Source organism: Microtus pennsylvanicus, chromosome 4 (assembly GCF_037038515.1).
Source record: "Microtus pennsylvanicus isolate mMicPen1 chromosome 4, mMicPen1.hap1, whole genome shotgun sequence".
In the NCBI taxonomy this organism is placed as follows: domain Eukaryota; kingdom Metazoa; phylum Chordata; class Mammalia; order Rodentia; family Cricetidae; genus Microtus; species Microtus pennsylvanicus.
The window spans coordinates 91,637,092-91,656,445 of NC_134582.1; the positions used below are offsets into that span (position 1 = coordinate 91,637,092).

The 19,354-nt window shown below is 40.4% G+C and overlaps 1 protein-coding gene across 1 annotated transcript in view; it reads left to right on the forward strand.

Annotated features, from left to right (window-relative positions):
• Window positions 1–3,738: 3,738 nt before the first annotated feature.
• Window positions 3,739–19,354, forward strand: part of LOC142849038 (uncharacterized) — a 292,085-nt gene continuing 276,469 nt past the window's right edge. Inside the window, exons 1-5 of the mRNA XM_075971155.1 lie at window positions 3,739–3,837; window positions 9,764–9,825; window positions 14,219–14,315; window positions 14,463–14,573; window positions 16,030–16,122. Coding sequence (XP_075827270.1) covers window positions 3,739–3,837; window positions 9,764–9,825; window positions 14,219–14,315; window positions 14,463–14,573; window positions 16,030–16,122 — 462 coding nt within the window. The remainder of the gene's footprint in view (window positions 3,838–9,763; window positions 9,826–14,218; window positions 14,316–14,462; window positions 14,574–16,029; window positions 16,123–19,354) is intronic.

The following is a 19,354-nucleotide window of genomic DNA, read 5'->3' on the forward strand; positions in this document are numbered from 1 at the left end:
TCAACCATATTATAACACCAGTCGGTGTTCTTTTCTGGTGGTGACTGATGTGCTTTCTCCTCCTGTCCCTGGTCTGCCTTTTGTAGCAAATCTCTGCAGGTTGGGGAGGGCTGCTGGTCTCAGGAATTCAAAGAAATAAAATCAATATGGCCTTTCTACTGAAAGCGATCTATCTATGTGAGCCTCTCTTTTCTTCCAGAATACTCCAGTCTAAGACTGCCCTGACGGCTCACTCCAACTTCTCCAGTTCTGAGAATCGCTGTTTCCAAGCAAGGCTTTCTGTGACGGAGACGCTGGGTGTGGGAGAGGTCTACCCATCTGTGTTTACCTTCGTTGCTGGGCGTTTTCTTCCTGGCTCCTGATTTCCTTGTGCTGATTAGCGAGACTTTGAGCACCCTGCCTACCTTCCATGCTTCTGCGTGCCCAGACAGTGACCCAGGTGTTTCCGACTGTTCTCTCCAGGGCAAGGGCGGCGACTCAGCCTGAGCTTCTCTCGTGGTACTTCTGCCTCTATCTTCCCAGCTTTCACTGTCCTCACATCTCTCCCCGGGTGTCTCTAGGCCCTCGTTGTGTCTCACAACGGGGTTAATCTCTCCATCTCACTATTCCTGTGGCCAGTATCCAGGAGGGGAAAGGACCTCTCTGCAAGCCACACCTGATTCAGGCTCAGTGCAAGAATTATCCTGGCGCAACTGAGTGCCAGCTGGTAGTCACTCCTGGCTGCTTCTCTGTGGAGAAGGCTTTGCCTGGGCTGATATCTTTTTTCTTTAGCTCTTTCTCTCCAAAGAACAGTCTATTGCTCAATGTCTCTTCTCTTTTCTTTCACTGTATCACAGAGAAGTAACTTCTAATCTACCGTCTTACCTGAAAATCCAAGAGTTAATATAAAATATATGAAAATAAATAAATAAATTAATTAACTAATGGAAAAAAGTTTCTTTAATTGGTAGCAAATGATGAATTACATGGATAGCAAAGAATTGTTTAAAAATGAACCTTGTTATGACTGATTTTCAATGGCGGATTTGTAAATTGCAACACTGTTTGGCCAACAGTTTAGGCATATTCCTACGTAGTTTTTATATCTTAAATTAGCCCATTTTTATTCATCTGTGTATCACCACAAGGCCTCATTTCCTATATGTCTTGTTTTCTCAGTTCATGGCTGGCATCTTTTTCCTTCCGCAGCTACATGCCATCTTTTTGACTCTGCCTACTCTCTCTCTATATCTCTTCCAGCATGATTATATTCTGCCTTGACATAGGCCAAGCAGCATCTTTATTAACCAATGGCAATAAAACATATTCATAGCATATAGAGGAGAATCCTGCATTATCTCCTTCAGGATTTCTGCTTCACAGAAGGAACCATCAGACATTCTGCAGGACACAGAAGAAAGCAACTGGTGAATTTTGCCATTACAAGCCAGAATAGATCTTCAAATTTCCTGCTTCACTGAAAAGTCTGCCAGATATTATGGATCTATAGACTAAAGATAGATGCTCCAACATTACAAAAGATCTTTGCGTGACTGTTCCCGCAGTGAGATTTCTCTGACAGTTCTAGAGTTTTGAAAGTTGTTTACAATACACTTCCTATTTACGTGGGTAATATTATATATTTCTGGAGTCTTTGATGGAGTTGAAGACAAATAGTTTAGTTTTCCTTATTTATGATAAAATATAATTTGGATATAAAACTTTAGACACACAAAGATAGGATATTATTTTCTTTAATTTGCTAAATGTAAATGGAATAAATATTATAAGTATAATTCTCGCTTGATACCTGTTTTATTATATATAATTTTACTATGTTAAAGTTAAAAACCTTCCTTTTTATTTAGACAGAAAAGGAGAGATGATGTGGGATTCCCCCTCTGTATGCTATCAATATATATTATTACCATTGGTTAATGAAGAATCAGCTTTGGCCTATGGCAAGGAATAATAGACCTAGGCAGGAAATCCAAACAGAAATAAAGAGAGAGAGTAGGTGAAGTGAAGAGATGCCATGTAGATGCTGAGCCTTGCAGTAAATTATAAATTAATAGGGATAGGTTAATTTAAGATGTAAGAGTTAGTTAATAAGAAGCCTGAGCTAATAAGCCAAACAGTGTTCTAATTAATATAGTTTCTGTATGATTATTCAGGTCCAGGCAGCTGTGAATAAAAGCACAGTCTCCTTTTACAATTGAAACTTTTCTTGATGACATGGAATCTGTAGGTTGCTTATGATAATATGTTCATTTTTATGGCACACAAATATCTTCGACAGCAAGACAACCCTGAGGGCACTGCCAAATCACCACGTTTGTCATGGTAGTCAGCTCCCACTTCTAAATAATGGGGAATGTAAATCCAAGTGAAAGCAACACTCGATAAAGACTTACATAAGATAAAACAAGTGAGGAAAAGGGAAAAATAAAAACTGAAGGACACACATATCCCAAAAGCTGCTCAAAACAGAAGAGAGAAGCACAAAACTTGGGAAAAAGCAATCCACTCTGATACTCCCTTAAGCTCACAACTCAATACCAGAGCCCAAAGATAACGAGGTAGCTGATACACCAGAGAAAGAGGTAAGAGGTGAATGAAGTAGGCATCTAAGTAAGAAAGTTGTGAAGGTGTAGGAGAGAGTCAACAATCTGGAAGAAAATTTAAAGATGTGGGAATATCAATAAAGAAGTTGACATTGCCTGTGTCTGTGTCTCAAAACATTAAATATAACAGAAGTGTTGGGAATGAAAGATCCAATAATTGATGATGATGATGAGAATGAAACCAATCATCATAAACAAACAAACAACCCTCTCATACTAACATGGAAAATAAATAATAAATGACACTATACAAATAAATGTATATTAATTGATGTACACTGAAGTGGCCAGTGGGTCACTGAAGACATCAATGAAGTAATTTTTAAAAAACTAGACTCATATTAAAATTTACTATTGTCTTAACCTTTCTCCCCATCTTGAAATCTATTTGTCTGCTTGGTATTGTCTATTCATGATACTTTTTAATGACTGGTTCCCATTCCTACTCACCATGGGGTAGAAAGTGGTAGAGTTATTTTCAAGCTCTGGGGAATGCTCCAAAAAGGAGACGGGACCAAAACTGAGCTCATACTCTGGGCCAGGGCTGGGGAAATATTCTTGTTATAGATAATTCATGAATAAAAAAATCAAAATATTAGAGTCTGGCAGCTAGTGGGTTGGAAGAGGAACATGGCTCTCTATCACAAATCCTTCTTAAGTGCGTGTGATGTTTGTATATATGGTGTAAAATTAAGGACAAGAGTATCTTTAGTCAATGTTCTGATTCTATGACAAAGTACCTGAACTAGGTTGTTTATGAGAAGTAGTATTTTGCTCAGTTCATGGTTCTTGAGGGTGGGAGGCTCAGGAGGATGATCCCGCCTGGTGATGGCATCCACAGGATGGAGGACATCACATGATGAGACAGAGCAAACTAACCAGAGGGACTTTCCTATTTTAAAAAGCCAGTCCCATAATAATTCTTCAATACATAAGTTTACAAAGGCAGAGTTATGCTCACCTCATGAAAACCTGGCCTCATAAGGTCCCAACTTTCAAAACTACTACATGTGATACCAAATTTCAAACATGTGGGGTTTGGGCCACTGAGACTATAGAAGAGGAGGAAATAAAATACATTTAGACTAAAAATAAAATATTTAAACAGATAGAGCCACGGGACAAATGGAAGACGATGCGTCAGTGGAGCAAGGAAAGAAGTGAACAAGATAGGGGCAGGAAGGCTGCATCCGAGATCAGACGAGGACAGGTGGTGGGATGCAACCTGCCGGAAGTAAACTGAGAGCTTGGTGATAGCTCCATTTCCAGGATACTCTGGTTAGTAAAGGAGGAATGATGAAATTTTCCATGGCGCTGTGTCGAGGCATTATAGTGCTTACCAAGATCACGACCATGTCAGGAAAGTAAGAAGTCAACAACATAGGATAAGATATAGGATAAGGAAGGCACTGGATCATTTACAAAATGTATTCTTAGATATTTAGATTTTAGAAACTGAGCCTGGCCAAAGAGACAGAATCCATATCAAGAGATCACCTGGAGAATAATCACATCAGTGATCTCAGCTGAAGTTGTGAAGTAACATTGATAGCGAGCTTTTGGAAGGAAAGCAAGGGCCTATACCTATAGATTCCAGGGAAGGATCTAGACTTGTTACAACTATTTACCAAGTGATTTTAATGTTGATTGGCTTTACAAGTTCACTGATATAGAGTAATTGGTCAAAAGGGAACAAGGAAGGTTCCAGAATATATTAATTAGGTCCCTGTTTTCCTAATCTGAGCAGGAAACAGCGTCTCCTGACTGTTTAAACAGTTTGCTTATGTTCTATGGAAAGATTTTCTAGTTAATCAGACATAGGGTAAAATCCCAAAACTGGCATGTCTCCCTGGCTTCTGGGTAATACTGATTCAGTGGGTCTGGTGATTTTAAGTGGCAGTGGGCCAGGAAACCTTGGAGGAGGGAGGGTTTGTGCCATGGCAGTAGTCTTTGGTTCCTAGCACAAGGTTTCTGCTCAATCCCTGTTGTCCTAACTGATGGAGTAGGGGTGATGCTGATGTTATTCACAGTGAACCACGCTCAGAGGAGAGGAAATTCAGGATGATGTGATAAGAGATCAAGAAGTAACTGTAGTATAACTTCTAGACCCATCGCATATACCCGGCAGGAAGAGGGAAGGCTGGGGACTGAGTTCATCAACAATAGCTAGTGATTCAGTGCCTCACTTTTGCTCATCGAAGAGTCCATTGAGATGTTATATGCAAGGCTTAGAGGGCTTTCAGGGTGGTGAACTCACCCTGTTAGAGTGTAAGCAGCATCTTGTGTTAAAGCTCTAGCGAGAGGAAGACATACAGCCTTGTGGAATATTTGATCACATTGTGAAGATTTGTCCCTGTTATACCTGACCTGCTGAATGATCAATACCTAGGTGACAGAGGACAGGCACAACTTCCAGGGAGAAAGGAACTCGGGGGAAGAATGAGAGAGGCAGAGATTTGCCAGGCAGACTTGGAGAAAGTGGGATGTACAATATGGAGTAGAGATAACGAGCCATGTAGCAGAATGTAGATTAACACAAATGGTTAATCTGAGTTATAAGAGCTAGTTGGAAATAAGCCTAAACTAAGGCCAAGCTTCCATAATTAATAATAAGCCTCCGTGCCATTATTTGGGAACTGGTGGTCCAAAGAAAGTCCAACTATGATTAAGAGACACATCATCCATCCCTTTGGCCATCAGACTGTTACTTACAAAATTAGCATGCTTGAAACTAGTGTTCAATGAAGTGACCCAGAAGGCCATACTCAGAGAAAGCAAGCACTCAGGGAAGAGAACTCTGCAGGTCTAGAATGGGTTGGGATCTTACATCCCACAAAACCTCAAAGACTCTCAAAAATGGGGGATCTTAAAATCCCAGTTTTCCTAGGCTAGGACTTAATAAAGACTATTTCTATAACAACAACACTAAAACAAACAAAAACCCAGAGACAACAGAGGCAGAGCTGGGCCCAGGTTCTATTCTCCTGATAAAAGCCAGTTAAGCTGTCTCATGGCTAAAGATACCCGTGCTCTAGCCTTTTCCTCGTGGCTTGCCTATAACTCAAGGTGGCTGCAAGCAATGGTGGAGAGAAAATTAGATTTCTTTCTCCTCATAATTTGGCCAAACTCTTAGTAAACTTTTTCTTACCAATTCCTAAGCCCCAACTTTTACAGTATACAGGGAAACTGAGGGAGAGGGTTTATGGAGAGAAGTGCTGGGTACCAGCAGGGTAGTGGTGCATCTCATCTCCATGGGAACATGTTCTTGGAACTATTCTGAGCTTCGCAGTCTATACCTCTTCGTCTGGTTGTTTGTTCAAATCTTTTATATCAAACTGACAGTAGCAAGAGTATCATAAGGAATGAACAGGAAGAAAAAGTCACTGTAATCTCCAATTTGTAGTGGAACTGGACAGAAGCTGAGGTAATTTGGGAATACACTGCTTATGGTTACATTCCAAAGTGCAGGGTGGAGCAGACTTGGGGGGGGGATCAAGATTTTATCCTGTGGTGTCTGTTAGCTCTGAGTAGTGTCAGAATTGAATAAATTGTAGGACTCCCAGTGAGGAATTAGAGGATTACTTGGCATTAAAATCCCCACACATCTGGTGTCCAATATTATGAATAGGAAAATAGGATTTTTACTGTGTTATTTTGTTTTGCTTTTTAATTTTCAGCACAGGAAATTTTAGGGCTGAGCTCACTGGGGAAGCTCTTGTTTTGATTGATGTTGTGGCAACCCTCACAACACTAGTTACAATTAGTGCTATGGTCCTGAATCTTGTTCTCCAAACTGGGGTCCTCAGGTCAGCATTGTGGGCATCGTCTGCTACTTGTTAAGAATGTCGAATGCCAAAGCTGGGAAGTGACTCAGTGGTAAGACTGTAAGTTCTAGTTAAGCATGAGAAGCTGAGCCTGAATCCCCAGCTGCTAAGGAAAAGCCAGGCAGGGCTCTGCAAACCTATAAACACAGCACTGTTAGGATAGAGACAGGTGGATCTTGTGAGCTTACTTGAGAGTAAATCTAGCTGAAACAGTGAGCTCAGGTTCAGTGAGACCCTGGCTCAAGCCAATAAGGTTGAGAGTGATGGGAAAGACATTTGACACTCTCCTTAGCCTCCGCATGAATGTACAAAGGCATGTGCATTCTCTCACTTATCTCGGTACATTAATATCACACACGTACATACGTAGAACCCAAGGCTTCTGCCATGGAACCTGACTCCTGACATCCCAGCATGCTTTCTAAAGCTGTAGAATCGTATCTGTAGGCCTTTATTTCATACTGCAACTAGATTCTCCAAGTAAACAAGACCCTCCAGAAGAGAAATGGAGTCTCAGTGTGAGATTATTGGTGACTTTTTCAGGGAGCCAGCTACCTTTGGGAACCATTGATCTGGAGTTTAACTGAAAGCACAGTAGTGAAGTCTCTTGTTGGATTTGTCCTGCCTTGACGTACATGACTCAGAAAGAGAGTATTAAGGCTACCCACACAGACCGTGAGAATATGCAGCAAGGGAATGGAAGGGGCTATAGAAGAAAGGAAGATGGCCCAAAGACAAGAGTGCCAATAAAAATGGGTATCACCAGGTTGAACAAGCAAGCCAATGGGCTTACACTAAAGAGATTTCTCTTTATGTCTTTTTAGAAGCTGTCTATTTCTCCAATCCTTGGAGAAAACTCTTGATACAGACATTTCCAATTTATGGTTCTCTTGAGATGTGAAACTTTATCTCACCTGTGTGAGCTTTTTTCCACTCAGTGGACCAGGAACCATTAGCTGCAGAGAAAAGGCTTATTTATCTCATCATCACACACAGCACAATAGAAAGAAAGAATGGTTGTTCAGAAGAGACATCAAGAAAGTGGTGGCACAAAGTAAAAGTCTGTTCTGGAAAACTCTTATTTAACACAGGCCAATACACACGTGTAACAATGAGCACACATTGTGAAGTATTAGCTCCTGTTGAACCTAGGTGCAGGGACCATGATCATGCTTATTAAGATTCTTTTAAGTGTTTTCTAGTTTTAAGTATTTAAAAATTTTACAGTGAACAATTGTTTCTCTAAATCAAGATCCATTTCCTTAATTAGTATTAGAGCAGTGAAGCTCACATTTTTATTATTTTGAAAAAATTCAAAATATTTCCATTTTCCACTTAGAATTTCATTTCAGAAAAGATTTAAAATTTTCATACTCACCCAACCAATTTGTAGGACAAATAACAATACATATTATTGACTCCCAATTCTCTCTCTCTCTCCCTCTCTTTCTCTCTCTCTCTCTCTCTCCTCTCTCTCTCTCTCTCTCTCTCTCTCTCTCTCTCTCTCTCTCTCTCTCTCTGTGTGTGTGTGTGTGTTTGCATGTGGGCACACATGTAGGGAATTTTGCATGTATCAATGTACATGTGTATATAAGCCTTAAGTTCATATTAAGTGTTTCCAAATTATTTATTGGGGCAGGATCTCTTGTTTCTTGCTAATTCTGGCTACTGTACCTAGCCAGCATGCTCTAGGGATCCCTCGCATCTTTCTTCTGGATCCTGGGACTGTAGGTGATTACCACATCTGATTTTATGTGCAAGCAGGGATTCCGACTCCAGTCTCCATACTTACACAGTTAACATTTATCTACTGAGTTTTTGCCCCACCCAAAGCTATTTTATTATAAAGGAAGTGTCTTTAATTTGGTACAATTATTCAGATGCTTTATGTTTGTTTATTTAAATTCAAACATCTAGATCAATCTACTTTTTTAAAAAAACTCAGCATAACTTTGAAAACTCATTCTGCTCTTTTAAAGTTTTCATTTGGATCCCATTCTGTACGAGTCTAGCGAGCCACTGCAGGATATAATAGATGCCATCAGTGTATCTTGCTTTTCTGTGGAGCTTTTTCATCACCAGGCTAAAAGGAGTTTTAGAGAATTTCTTCTTCCTAACCTAAAAGAATCACTATGGTTTCCCAAGTTTTGATTCAGCCTTATTCTTTGTGAACAGCTAGCATATCTAGACACAGAATATTTGTGACTGTTTCTGAAATCTCTAGCAGGGACTGCCTTACCCCTTTAAAGCAGAGAAAGCATTTTTTTTTCCTATGAAGCAGGAAGTCAAATCGAATGATAACTGCATTTGAACTTTCCGGTTAGTTTATTGAGAAAGGTTTTGTTCGTTCACTTTGTAACTTAAAAAAGAACCAATACAGTCTCTTAAATAGCAAACTGTGGTCCACAGACTCGGACATTCTTTTGGAGAAGATGCATAGCAAAGGCTTCTCTATAGAAATATGTGGCCAGTGTATTACAATGGTTCCTCCATATCTGAGGAAGATCAGATCCAGCACCCCCCCCCCCAAATACTAAAAGTCGTAGGGGCTAACATCTTTTATAAGTATGTCCTAGCATGTTCATCACATTCATTACACCCCCTTGTTCTTTCCATCACCCTGGGTAGTTAGACTGTCTACAGCAACAAAAATCCATGAAAATGGTGCTTACTCCTTCTTTTGAAAGAGAATAGTGACAAGAAAGCATTTTTACTTAATTAGTACAAACACCATGATTTGAGAATATTTTTTGACCTTTAATTAACCGTATTTGTTGATGGAGACCTTGTAGGTACTATAGGCTGGCTGTGCGCATCAAAAGTAGAATTGAGATTTTATTTCTAGTTTTAACTGAGTCTCAACTGATGAAGATATATTGTTTCTCAGAAAAGAATCTAAACAATTAAAAGGAGCTACCTCCAGATAGTTTAGTAGTTTTAGTCTTCGTTATTGCCAGAAAATTTTCTAATTTTTTATTCTCTGTTTTTAGAGGGTTTTACACATTTATCTGTCTTCTCTTTGACAGAAAATATTCAACTTCTTCCTCAATTAACTTTTACTGACAAATAAATTTCCAATCAGTCCTTCCTAATCATTTGTAATATGTCAGACATAGTTATTGGGTCACACAACACATGTGGGAGACAATGAAGCCCCATGCTACACACACACACACACACACACTGTTGATGACATGGATGCTAAGTGTAAAAACTGACCTGACATGGCAGAAGGAAGGGAACACTACAGAAGGAATGAAAAGAAGGATAAATTGGGTTTGTACATGGGGAGGGGTGTTGTTGAAGAGTTTTTTTTTTGTTTATTTGTTTTTTTAGATTGATGGTCAGGATGGTTTCACTGAGATAGTGGCATTTGTAAGAAATCCCTGTGACAGGAGGTAAAGGTAAACTGCTTGGCATATTTCAAGCTTGCCAACAAAGCTGATGTGTCTGGAGTTACTGAGAGACGGAGACAATGATAGGCACTGCATTGTTTTCTGTCCTTTTTTTTTGTTATTTTTTTGTCTTTATTGTGCATCTTTTTTTTTATTGAGAAAAGGAAAAAAAACAAGTTTCCGCCTCCTCCCAGCCTCCCATTTCCCTCCCCCTCCTCCCACCTTTCTCCCCCTCCCCCCACTCCTCTCCTCCTCCCTCTCCAGTCCAAAGAGCAGTCAGGGTTCCCTGCCCTGTGGTAAGTCCTAGGTCCTCCCCTCTCCGTCCATATCTAGGAAGGTGAACATCCAAACTGGCTAGGCTCCCACTGTTTTCTGTCTTGAACACAATGTAAAAACGTGCAGGCCTTCACAGGGCAAGAAGGATGGCTAATTTAAGTCTAACCTGAAGGAAGATGTCAAAGCGAGAGCAAGGCAGCTTGCCAGAGTCTTGTTCAAGTGGAGGAGGCTGGAGGAGGCTGAAGCAGGTACCAACAGTGGAGATGGCAGTATGAGATTGCAGATATGTTTGACAGTAGAGCCAAAGAGATTTCTTGAGAAAAAGAGAGAGTGAGAGAGAGAGAAGTTGGAGTGTGTGAGCAAGGGAGGAGTCAAGAACATGTCTAGGTAAATAAGATCCTCTTTGTCTTTTCTCTGCAAATCTGAATCACCCCAACGGAAGCTTCTTATGGATATAGGTAATGCTTACATGCCTTGATATGGTGTAGGTTTGTTTTTCCACATCTAGCTCTCCACTCTCCCTTGTATGGACATTTAAACTGGAGGCCTTGTGTATACTAGAAATTCACTCAACCACTGAGCTGTGTCTTTAGTTTTTTCTCATTTTGAGACAGAATCTTGTTAATTTACTTTGAGTGGCTGTGAGTTCACTGTAGCCCAAGCAAAACTTGGCCTTGGTATCAGCTAGCCTCAGCCTCCCAAGAAGATTGGATTACAGGTCTTTGCCACTCTGGCCTAGTTTCAGGTTTTGTTAATATGTTCATAGTTAGTGTGGGAAAACAATTTCCATGTAGTCCTTACTCAAGAGTAACCAAGGCATAACTGGTTTTAGTTTATGAAATTTTTAGAAGATAAACAGCATTTTTTTTCTGATGGGTAACTGAAGAAAAGAAAGGCACTATATTTGGTTGAAAACTATTTTTCATAGAAATGACTTTTTGTCATTGAGAAGCATCAAAACAACAACAACAACAACAACATAAAAAACTGTCTCGGGGCATTTAATCACCTCTGCGGTGCATGAGTTGGGAGCTTTCTCACCAAAACTCAGACCCAGTACTTCACACCTCACCTGTGGTATGATACAATTATATGACTCTGCAGGCTGTTCTCTCTTAAGGAGTCCTAACACATTCAGTATCTCCTGCAAGATAGCATGGCAGAATTTCACAATATGCATGCCATATAGTGACCTGATCGCCAAAGTTTTTGTATAGTTATCTTGAAAACTGCTTTGTTCCCATGTCAATGATAAATTGTGAATCATTTGAATAAAATACATTTTTAAAGTCTGTTTATGTACATTTTTTTTCTTCAAAGCAAACCATATAGACACAACACACCTGCAGACATGTGGTTCAAACATTCTCTCCCTTGCATCATCTTCTTCTGCCTGCTAGTCTGGATGCACGGACTTTTCTACACACAAGGAAGTAAAGCAATGATTTAAAGCTCTTCAGTAAGTTCTAGTACCTTGATTCAAAGCACCAACTAGGACCTGCAAAAGGAAACATGGTCTTTTCTTATAGACCATAAAGAAAAACCAACTCCTTCTTGTTCCAGCAATCGCTCACAGAAATGTTTTAAACATCACTACAGTTCCAAAATCCTTTCATTTATGGGAAAAGTCATAAAAGCCATCAGAGCACTTCCCTCAGTTTTCCTGATGCCTGCTGAAGAAGGCAGCTACAAGCTGGAACACAGTCCAGGTTTTATAAAACAAATATCTATGATATGACACATGCGGACCCTGAAGGACCCTAGGTGAGAAACATCCTTCCGGAATCAAGACGGCTGAAGATGGTTTAGCTGTGGGGTGAGATACCGGTGCTGCCCTAGCATCCTATTATGTGCGGAAAGCTTCCTTGTGATGTCATACAGTGATGGGACCGCGACGCTGAGGACAGAGGGACAACTGCTGCGAGACTGCTTGTCTAAAGTCACATAACTATATCCCAACAATTCACCATAGTTCCCCACGGGCAGCCACCCCAGCTCCCACATCCGCAGCCCACATCTAGTTTTTCAAACGACGTACTGTATTTATTGGAGGAGTTACACAATTCTTAGCTGTTCAACAAGCATGAAACTGTGTTATTATCTGTTAGATTTCTCTCTTTTTCCTTAGAGTCAGGGATAATGTTCTAGAGGGCTCTGCCCTGGTCTCCTTTTTTTTCTTCCCACAAGCCCTGCTATTTTTGCTGCTCCATTTCGCAAAGTATAAATGATTTTGCAAGAATGTATGCGTTCTGTACAGCCAGACAAACAGCATGGGGAAGGATGGTTTTTGCTCACAAACACAGTGATTATATTAACTATCATAGAGTATTACTCAGCAGTAAAAAAGGACTTCTTGAATTTTGCATACAAATGGATGGAAATAGAAAACACTATCCTGAGTGAGGTAAGCCAGACCCAAAAAGAGGAACATGGGATGTACTCACTCATATTTGGTTTCTAGCCATAAATAAAGGACATTGAGCTTATAATGCATGTTCCTAGAGAAGCTAAGTAAGAAGGTGAACCCAAAGACAAACACATAGGCATCCTCATGAATATTAACCTTCATCAGGCGATGAAAGGAGACAGAGACAGAGGAGCACGGAACAGAAATCTCAAGGTCCAAATCAGGAGCAGAAGGAGACGGAGCACGAGCAAGGAACTCAGGACCGCGAGGGGTGCACCCACACACTGAGACAATGGGGATGTTCTACTGGGAACTCACTAAGGCCAGCTGGCCTGGGTCTGAAAAAGCATGGGATAAATCCGGACTAGCTGAACATAGAGGACAATGAGGAATACTGAGAACTCAAGAACAATCGCAGTGGGTTTTTGATCCTACTGCACGTACTGGCTTTGTGGGAGCCTAGGCAGTTTGGATGCTCACCTTAGGAGACCTGGATAGAGGTGGGCGGTCCTTGGGCTTCCCACAGGTCAGGGAACCCTGATTGCTCTTTGAGCAGATGAGGGAGGGTGACTTGATCGGGGGAGGGGGAAGGAAATGGGAGGCGGTTGTGGGGAGGAGGCAGAAATCCTTAATAAATAAATTAAAAAATAAATAAAAATAAAAAAAGAATAGATTAAAAAAAAACAAATACAGGCCCCTCAGGTTCTTTGGTTTCAATGGACAGGTAGATTCATCGTTCTGGACCAGTTAGAGAATTACCAAATGCTAAGGGATTGTCACCAATTGTTTAACTAAATTGATACCTAACAACAGAATGAAACCGAATCATGACAACTAACAAAGTCTTGTGGTTGCATGTTCCACCCATCCCTTGGTTGCTTTGCTGATCTCATCTGGACCATGGAGATAACACAGCTTGTCCAGTGTGTCACGGTGAGGGTTGGCCACAAACAAAGTCAGAGGAAAGGGATACTCTCTAGGCAATCGCCATGCAATCGCCGTATATTAGTGTGTATACTTTCAAGGAGTGTGGTGTCTTCTTTATCTTTTTCTGCTTCAGTTTAATCTTTAGAGGGCTTTAGGCTTTGGTCAGTTCTTAACAAGTCTTTTTGTAACTGGTCTCATCACGGTGGCTTTCTCTTTGCTAACGCAAGTGTTTATGTTCTACTTATTTTTCTCTTAGTCCTAGAAAATTGGACAGAGAACACTGTCATCATGCTAAGCATGCCCAAGTAAGTGTGGGCCTTGGAAATAAAAACAAGACTACCCCAGCCCAAGCCCCAACTCCAGCCCCAGCCTCAGCCTCAGCCCCAGGTTTGGTGATGAATAACATTTCCACTTAGACAAAGGTTCAGCTCATGGGTACATTGGTGAGGTAATGATGTTCCTTAAAAAAATATCACTCTGGGACATTGTTCTCCCCTCACTAGGGAACCAGCCAATGTCACTCTCAGATACTTGGCAAAGGGCTGACAGCCCGCACTGGCGTGTGTCCTGCTATGTATAGCTGGTGTCAAGTTGAATATGAAGTAAAATGAAGGGGAGAAATGTGACCATATAAACAAATAGCCCCCATTGCTTCTCGTGAACCGCTTCGTGACACTAATCCAGAAATGCATGCCAGGGGCAGTTGAAATATGCTTTGAATTACTAGCAGGGATGCTTCCGGGACCACTCATATGGCATGATTTATGTCCCAATGTTTTCAATCAGATTCCAGGGATCGATTAATCACACCATCAATAACAAAGAAACAGGTGTGTTTTCGAAAGCCATGTGCTTGCCAAAGGCGATCTGTTCTCCCCTGATGGTACCACCTCATAAACGCTGGTTGGGGTTTTCTTGTTTCTGGTGCTAGGGATCCAAGAGTGAAATGCTTGCTTAGATAAAGCAGCTATGTGTTTTTATTCGTGGCCTCTCAGTCCCCCTTTCAGTCAGGGCTTACTGCTTCTTAAAGGGCAGCAATTGGCCATGGCACATCTGGATAGGGAAGAAGGAAGAAGCAGGAGAAGCTGGGCTGTGTGGAGCTCACTCTGGGAGACTCTTTGCTTCCCTGTATGGAGCGAAGGTGAGTGGTACATTTAGATTAGATGGCAGAAATGACTTTAAAACTGTTTTTTGAATTTTTGGTTTCAAGATCCCACTTTTAGTTTTTCTCTCTTGAATTTTTATTAGAAGGCTACTAAGGATTTTACTTTTTTTAAAACGTAGGTATGATGTGAAACAAGGAAGTGTAGATGAGAGAACTTGATAAATTTAGGGAAAATGGAACACAGTTGAACAAGCATTGGGTGAGGAAGGAGAATAAGAATGATAGCCTTGGGGAGGTGAGGGAGGGGGGAGCAGTCCCTGTTAGATGGCGGAGTGCACAAGCAAAATCAGAGCTCAGCAGGCTCTCCCATTCCCTGCTTATCCTTAGCTGTCAACTGGGAGAGCATGCTTCTTATTCTAGCCCTCAAAAGGCTGAGGCAGAAGGACAGTATGTTCCAAAGAAGCCCAGGCTATATAGTAAAACCCTATCTCAAAATAACAACAATAAACAAACAAAAAAACCCCACACAAGATAAAACAACAACCAAATGAACATTGAGAATACGCACCAACGTTTTCCCGTACACATATACAGGGTCCAGTTTTTCTTAGAACATGTTACAAAGGTCTTCAAGCAGTTAGCTTTAAAATAATCAATTTTGGAATTTGTAGGTTCCATGGGGTCTTTTCGTAACACTGGGCTGTTTTAGAACACACTGGCTGCTTTTCTCCATCCCCTTGGTATCACTTCCTGAGATACAGCACATCTGCCTCCCATCCCTGAAAGTGCAAAAGCATCAGCACTGCTTTTACGACAGTTCTAGAGATCAGAAGTCTGCGCTTAATTTTTGAAAAAAGGTTTCTCATATAATATACTTTAATCATATTATCTGTTTTTCTTCTCCAACTCCTCCTCTACCCACCTTACAAAACAAGACAAATCCAAATGCAAACCCAAACAAAAAGACTACACACACACACACACACACATACACATACACACACACACTGTCACACACACACACTTATACACACTGTCTCTCTCTCTCTCACACACACACACAATCACACACACGCATACTCCCCACATGCATGCACATAGTCCATCTTGTGTTGCCTAACTCCTCCTGACTATGGGCTTGCTCTGGAATGTGACTGATACACCCTTTTTCTCTCCACTGAAGAAAATGCATCTGCAGGTGGCAACTACAAAATGGTTTCTTGGTGAGGGGTGGGAATTTGTGTTGATGTCTTCTCTGTTTTGGGATTTGTCTGACTTGGATTTGTGCAGGCCTTGCTTGTGCCACCACAGTCTCTGGGTTGTGTCGGCAAGATGTTCTTCACTTGGAATTGTCCACCTCCTCTGGTCTTCCAGTCTTCCCTTCTCCTCTTTCACATGGATCCCAGGAAAGGAGAGACAGACATCCCATGTGGGGCCAAGCACTCCAAAGTCTCACTGTCTGCACATTTGTTCAGTTATTGTTCTCTATTAGTTGCCATCTACTGCCAGAAGAAGCTTCCTCATTGAGAATTTTGATATCTCGGTCTATGGGTATAGCAGTATGCCATTAGAAGTCATTTTACTGGTATGTTCATTTAGAAGAATAGTAGTAATAGATTTCACCCTAGGTCCTTTAACCTATGTAATCATGGGTTCTTGTTCACATTAACAGTATCAGGGTTGGTTATTCCCGTATTGCACCAGTAGGTATATTCTTTTTTTTATTTTTATCATCTTTATGTCTGTCTGTCTATCTGTCATCTAATTTGGTTTTCCCAGACAGGATTTCTCTATAACTTTTGAGCCTGTTCTGGAACTTGCTCTGTAGACCACGTTGGCCTTGACCTCAAAAAAAAAATCTACCTGCCTCTGCCTCCTGAGTGCTGGGATTAAAGGTATGCACCTGGCCAGTAAGGGTATCTTACACGGAGGCTGCTGTTGTAGCTCCCAAGATTCACAGTTCAGTGAGGTTGACATTTTCTTTTCTCACCCAGTAGGATGAACAGGAGCCTAGAAGTCTTTAATTGAGGTGTCAGCTAGATTGGTTCCCTTTAAGGTCTGTGAGGGGCAATGGGCTCTGTCCCTGTCTTTAGTATCCATCATCAATTGTTGGCTACATGTCCTCAGCCAACCCTTCTTATACACTGACATTTTTGCAGTGTGCATGTCTGTCTCTGTCTTCAAGTTTCTGTTTTCTATAAAGAAAAACTATTCAATTAGACACACCTTAACAACCGTTTTTTTGGTTTCAGCATTTGTGAAGATTTTCCAAAAAAAAAAATAGTCTCATTTATAGGTACCAGGGTATGTACCTCCTCTTTTGGGGAACTCTTTGAACTTGTGACATGTGAGTGGCAAAATTATAAAAAATAGTATAAGGCTTGAGAGAGATGACTCAAAATAACCATTTGTCACACACACCAGAGGACTTGAGTTCAGATTTCCAGAAACCACATAAATCCAGCAGTAAATTATACACCTGCCAGGTCATAGACAGGCTAGGCTGGCTTATACAGTTACCAACAACAAAGAGATGTTATCTCATGCAAGGTAGAAGGTAAGGACATAGCCCAAGGCTGGCTGTCTTCTGATGACCTCCAATGGCATACTGTGTCTTGCGTGTGGCCGCATTACACAACACACAAGTACACATATACACACAGTCACAAAAAAGAAAACAGTGTGTGATATAATTTAAAACATAAGATATTCTAATTTTATTCATTTTTATTATTTCAATGTAATATATGAATATGATATCAATTATATATATCTATATGCATTAATTACAATAATGGGCCTAACCAACATGTGACACAAAACCTGAAAGAGATTAAATACATTCTCCTTTATCAGTTACAGACTGGGTGGATAAATCTTGAAGAATAGACATGAATTAACTCTTGTTCTATTTTATTAGTTGCTATATTAATTTATCTGATGGAGACTGGAAAAATTAGTGCTTATTTTTTTTTAGTGTCTTAGTCAGTGGTGTCTTATTGTCCTGAAGAGACACTGTGACCACAGCAACACCCATAAGAGAAAGCATTTAATTGGGTTGACTTACAGATTCAGAAAGTTAGTCTATTATCATCATGGTGGGGAGCATGACAACATCAGGCAGACATGGTGATGGAGATGGTGATGGAGAAGCGGCTGAGGTTCTGCAGACAGCAGGGAAGAAAGAGCCATTGGGCCCGGCTTGAATTTTTGACACCCAGCCCACCCCCAGTGACACACTTCCTCCAACAAGACCATAGCTACTCCAATAAGACGACACCTCCTGATCCTTCTCCTGTAGTTCTACTTCCTGATGAGCAAGCCTTCAAATATTCGAGCTTATGGGGCCATTCTTATTCAAACCACCACAATGAACAATTACTTTGTAGATATCAGTTTATGTGTTTTCATTTTTAATTACTATTTCTGGTTAGCATATAGAGAAGCAAGCTTCAGTGGGTCATTTTCATTTATTTATCCATATACATCTTGTTCACATGCCCTTTCCATGTCCTCCCTTCCGTTCCTGCTGGTTCACTCCTTCCTGTAAATACTCTCCCCACTCTGCTTTCAGGACATGTATATTCTGCTACCCTCTTTTTTGGGTTTGTTTTATTAAGATAGTTTTTTAATATGCCACATTATTAATACAATTCTGACAAATATCTTACACTTATATAACTACAGCTACAAGCAAGACATAGAAAACGCAGTTACTCCCCCTACCACATCTCCTGTATTCCTGTGCAGCCAACTCCTCTCTCCATCTTAGCCTCAGAAACTAAACAGAACTACACTATGTGAATTTGAGTCTATATTCTTATTTGGCAAACATAGAATTATACACTATGTGAATTTGAGTCTATATTCTTATTTGGCAAACATAGAATTATACACTATGTGGGATTTGAGTCTATATTCTCTTCTTAGCAAACATGATTTAGATTTATTTATCCCATACCTGTACACTGATCTGTTGGTTGGTTGGGGGGGGTCATTTGGACTGTTTATACTTTCTAGCAATAAAAATCCACTGTAAACATTCATGTATGGATTTTTGCGGACACAAAGATTTAGCTTTTGTTTCAGGAGATGTATGGAAGGGTTGATCACTGCTGTGAGCATCATCTCATGTACCCATTAGCCATTTATATATTTATATATTTTCCTTTATAAATTGTTCTTATGGTTTAAATAGGAAAAATCCTCCACTGTCTCAGGCGTGGGACCTTTGGTCTTTAGTTGCTGGTATACTTTTGCAAGGTAAGACTTTGGAAGGGCTGTTCCCATTGGAAGGGGTAGTTTACTGTGCATATTCTTGAAGTCTTAGCTGGTACTTCTTCTTTACTCTTTGATTTCCTTTCTAATGAGATGCATATACTCTTCCACAGTTCTGACCACAAAAGAAGTTTAAGTGGCATTGAATCTTCACAGTCTAGGACTGGAATCTCTGAAACCACAGACAAAAATGAAGCTTTCTTCCTTCCTTTTGTTTATGTCAGATTTTAATTGAGAATGAAAAAGCTGAATAATACAAATGATTTTTATTCATTTTGTTCCTGGATTGCTTGTCAAGTTATTCTTTTTTATTTTGTTTTATTTTTGTTCTTGTTTTTGGAGAGATGAACCTGCTATGAGCTCTGGTGTCCTGCAGCTCACTATGTAGATGACAAGACTACCCTCAAACTCACAGAGATTACCTGCTTCTGTCTCCCAAGTGCTGGGATTAAAAGTGTGCACCACTACATACAGTGTCGAGTTATTTTTCAATTACACACATTGTTCCCAAATTCTGGGGAAGACCTAACAGATATACA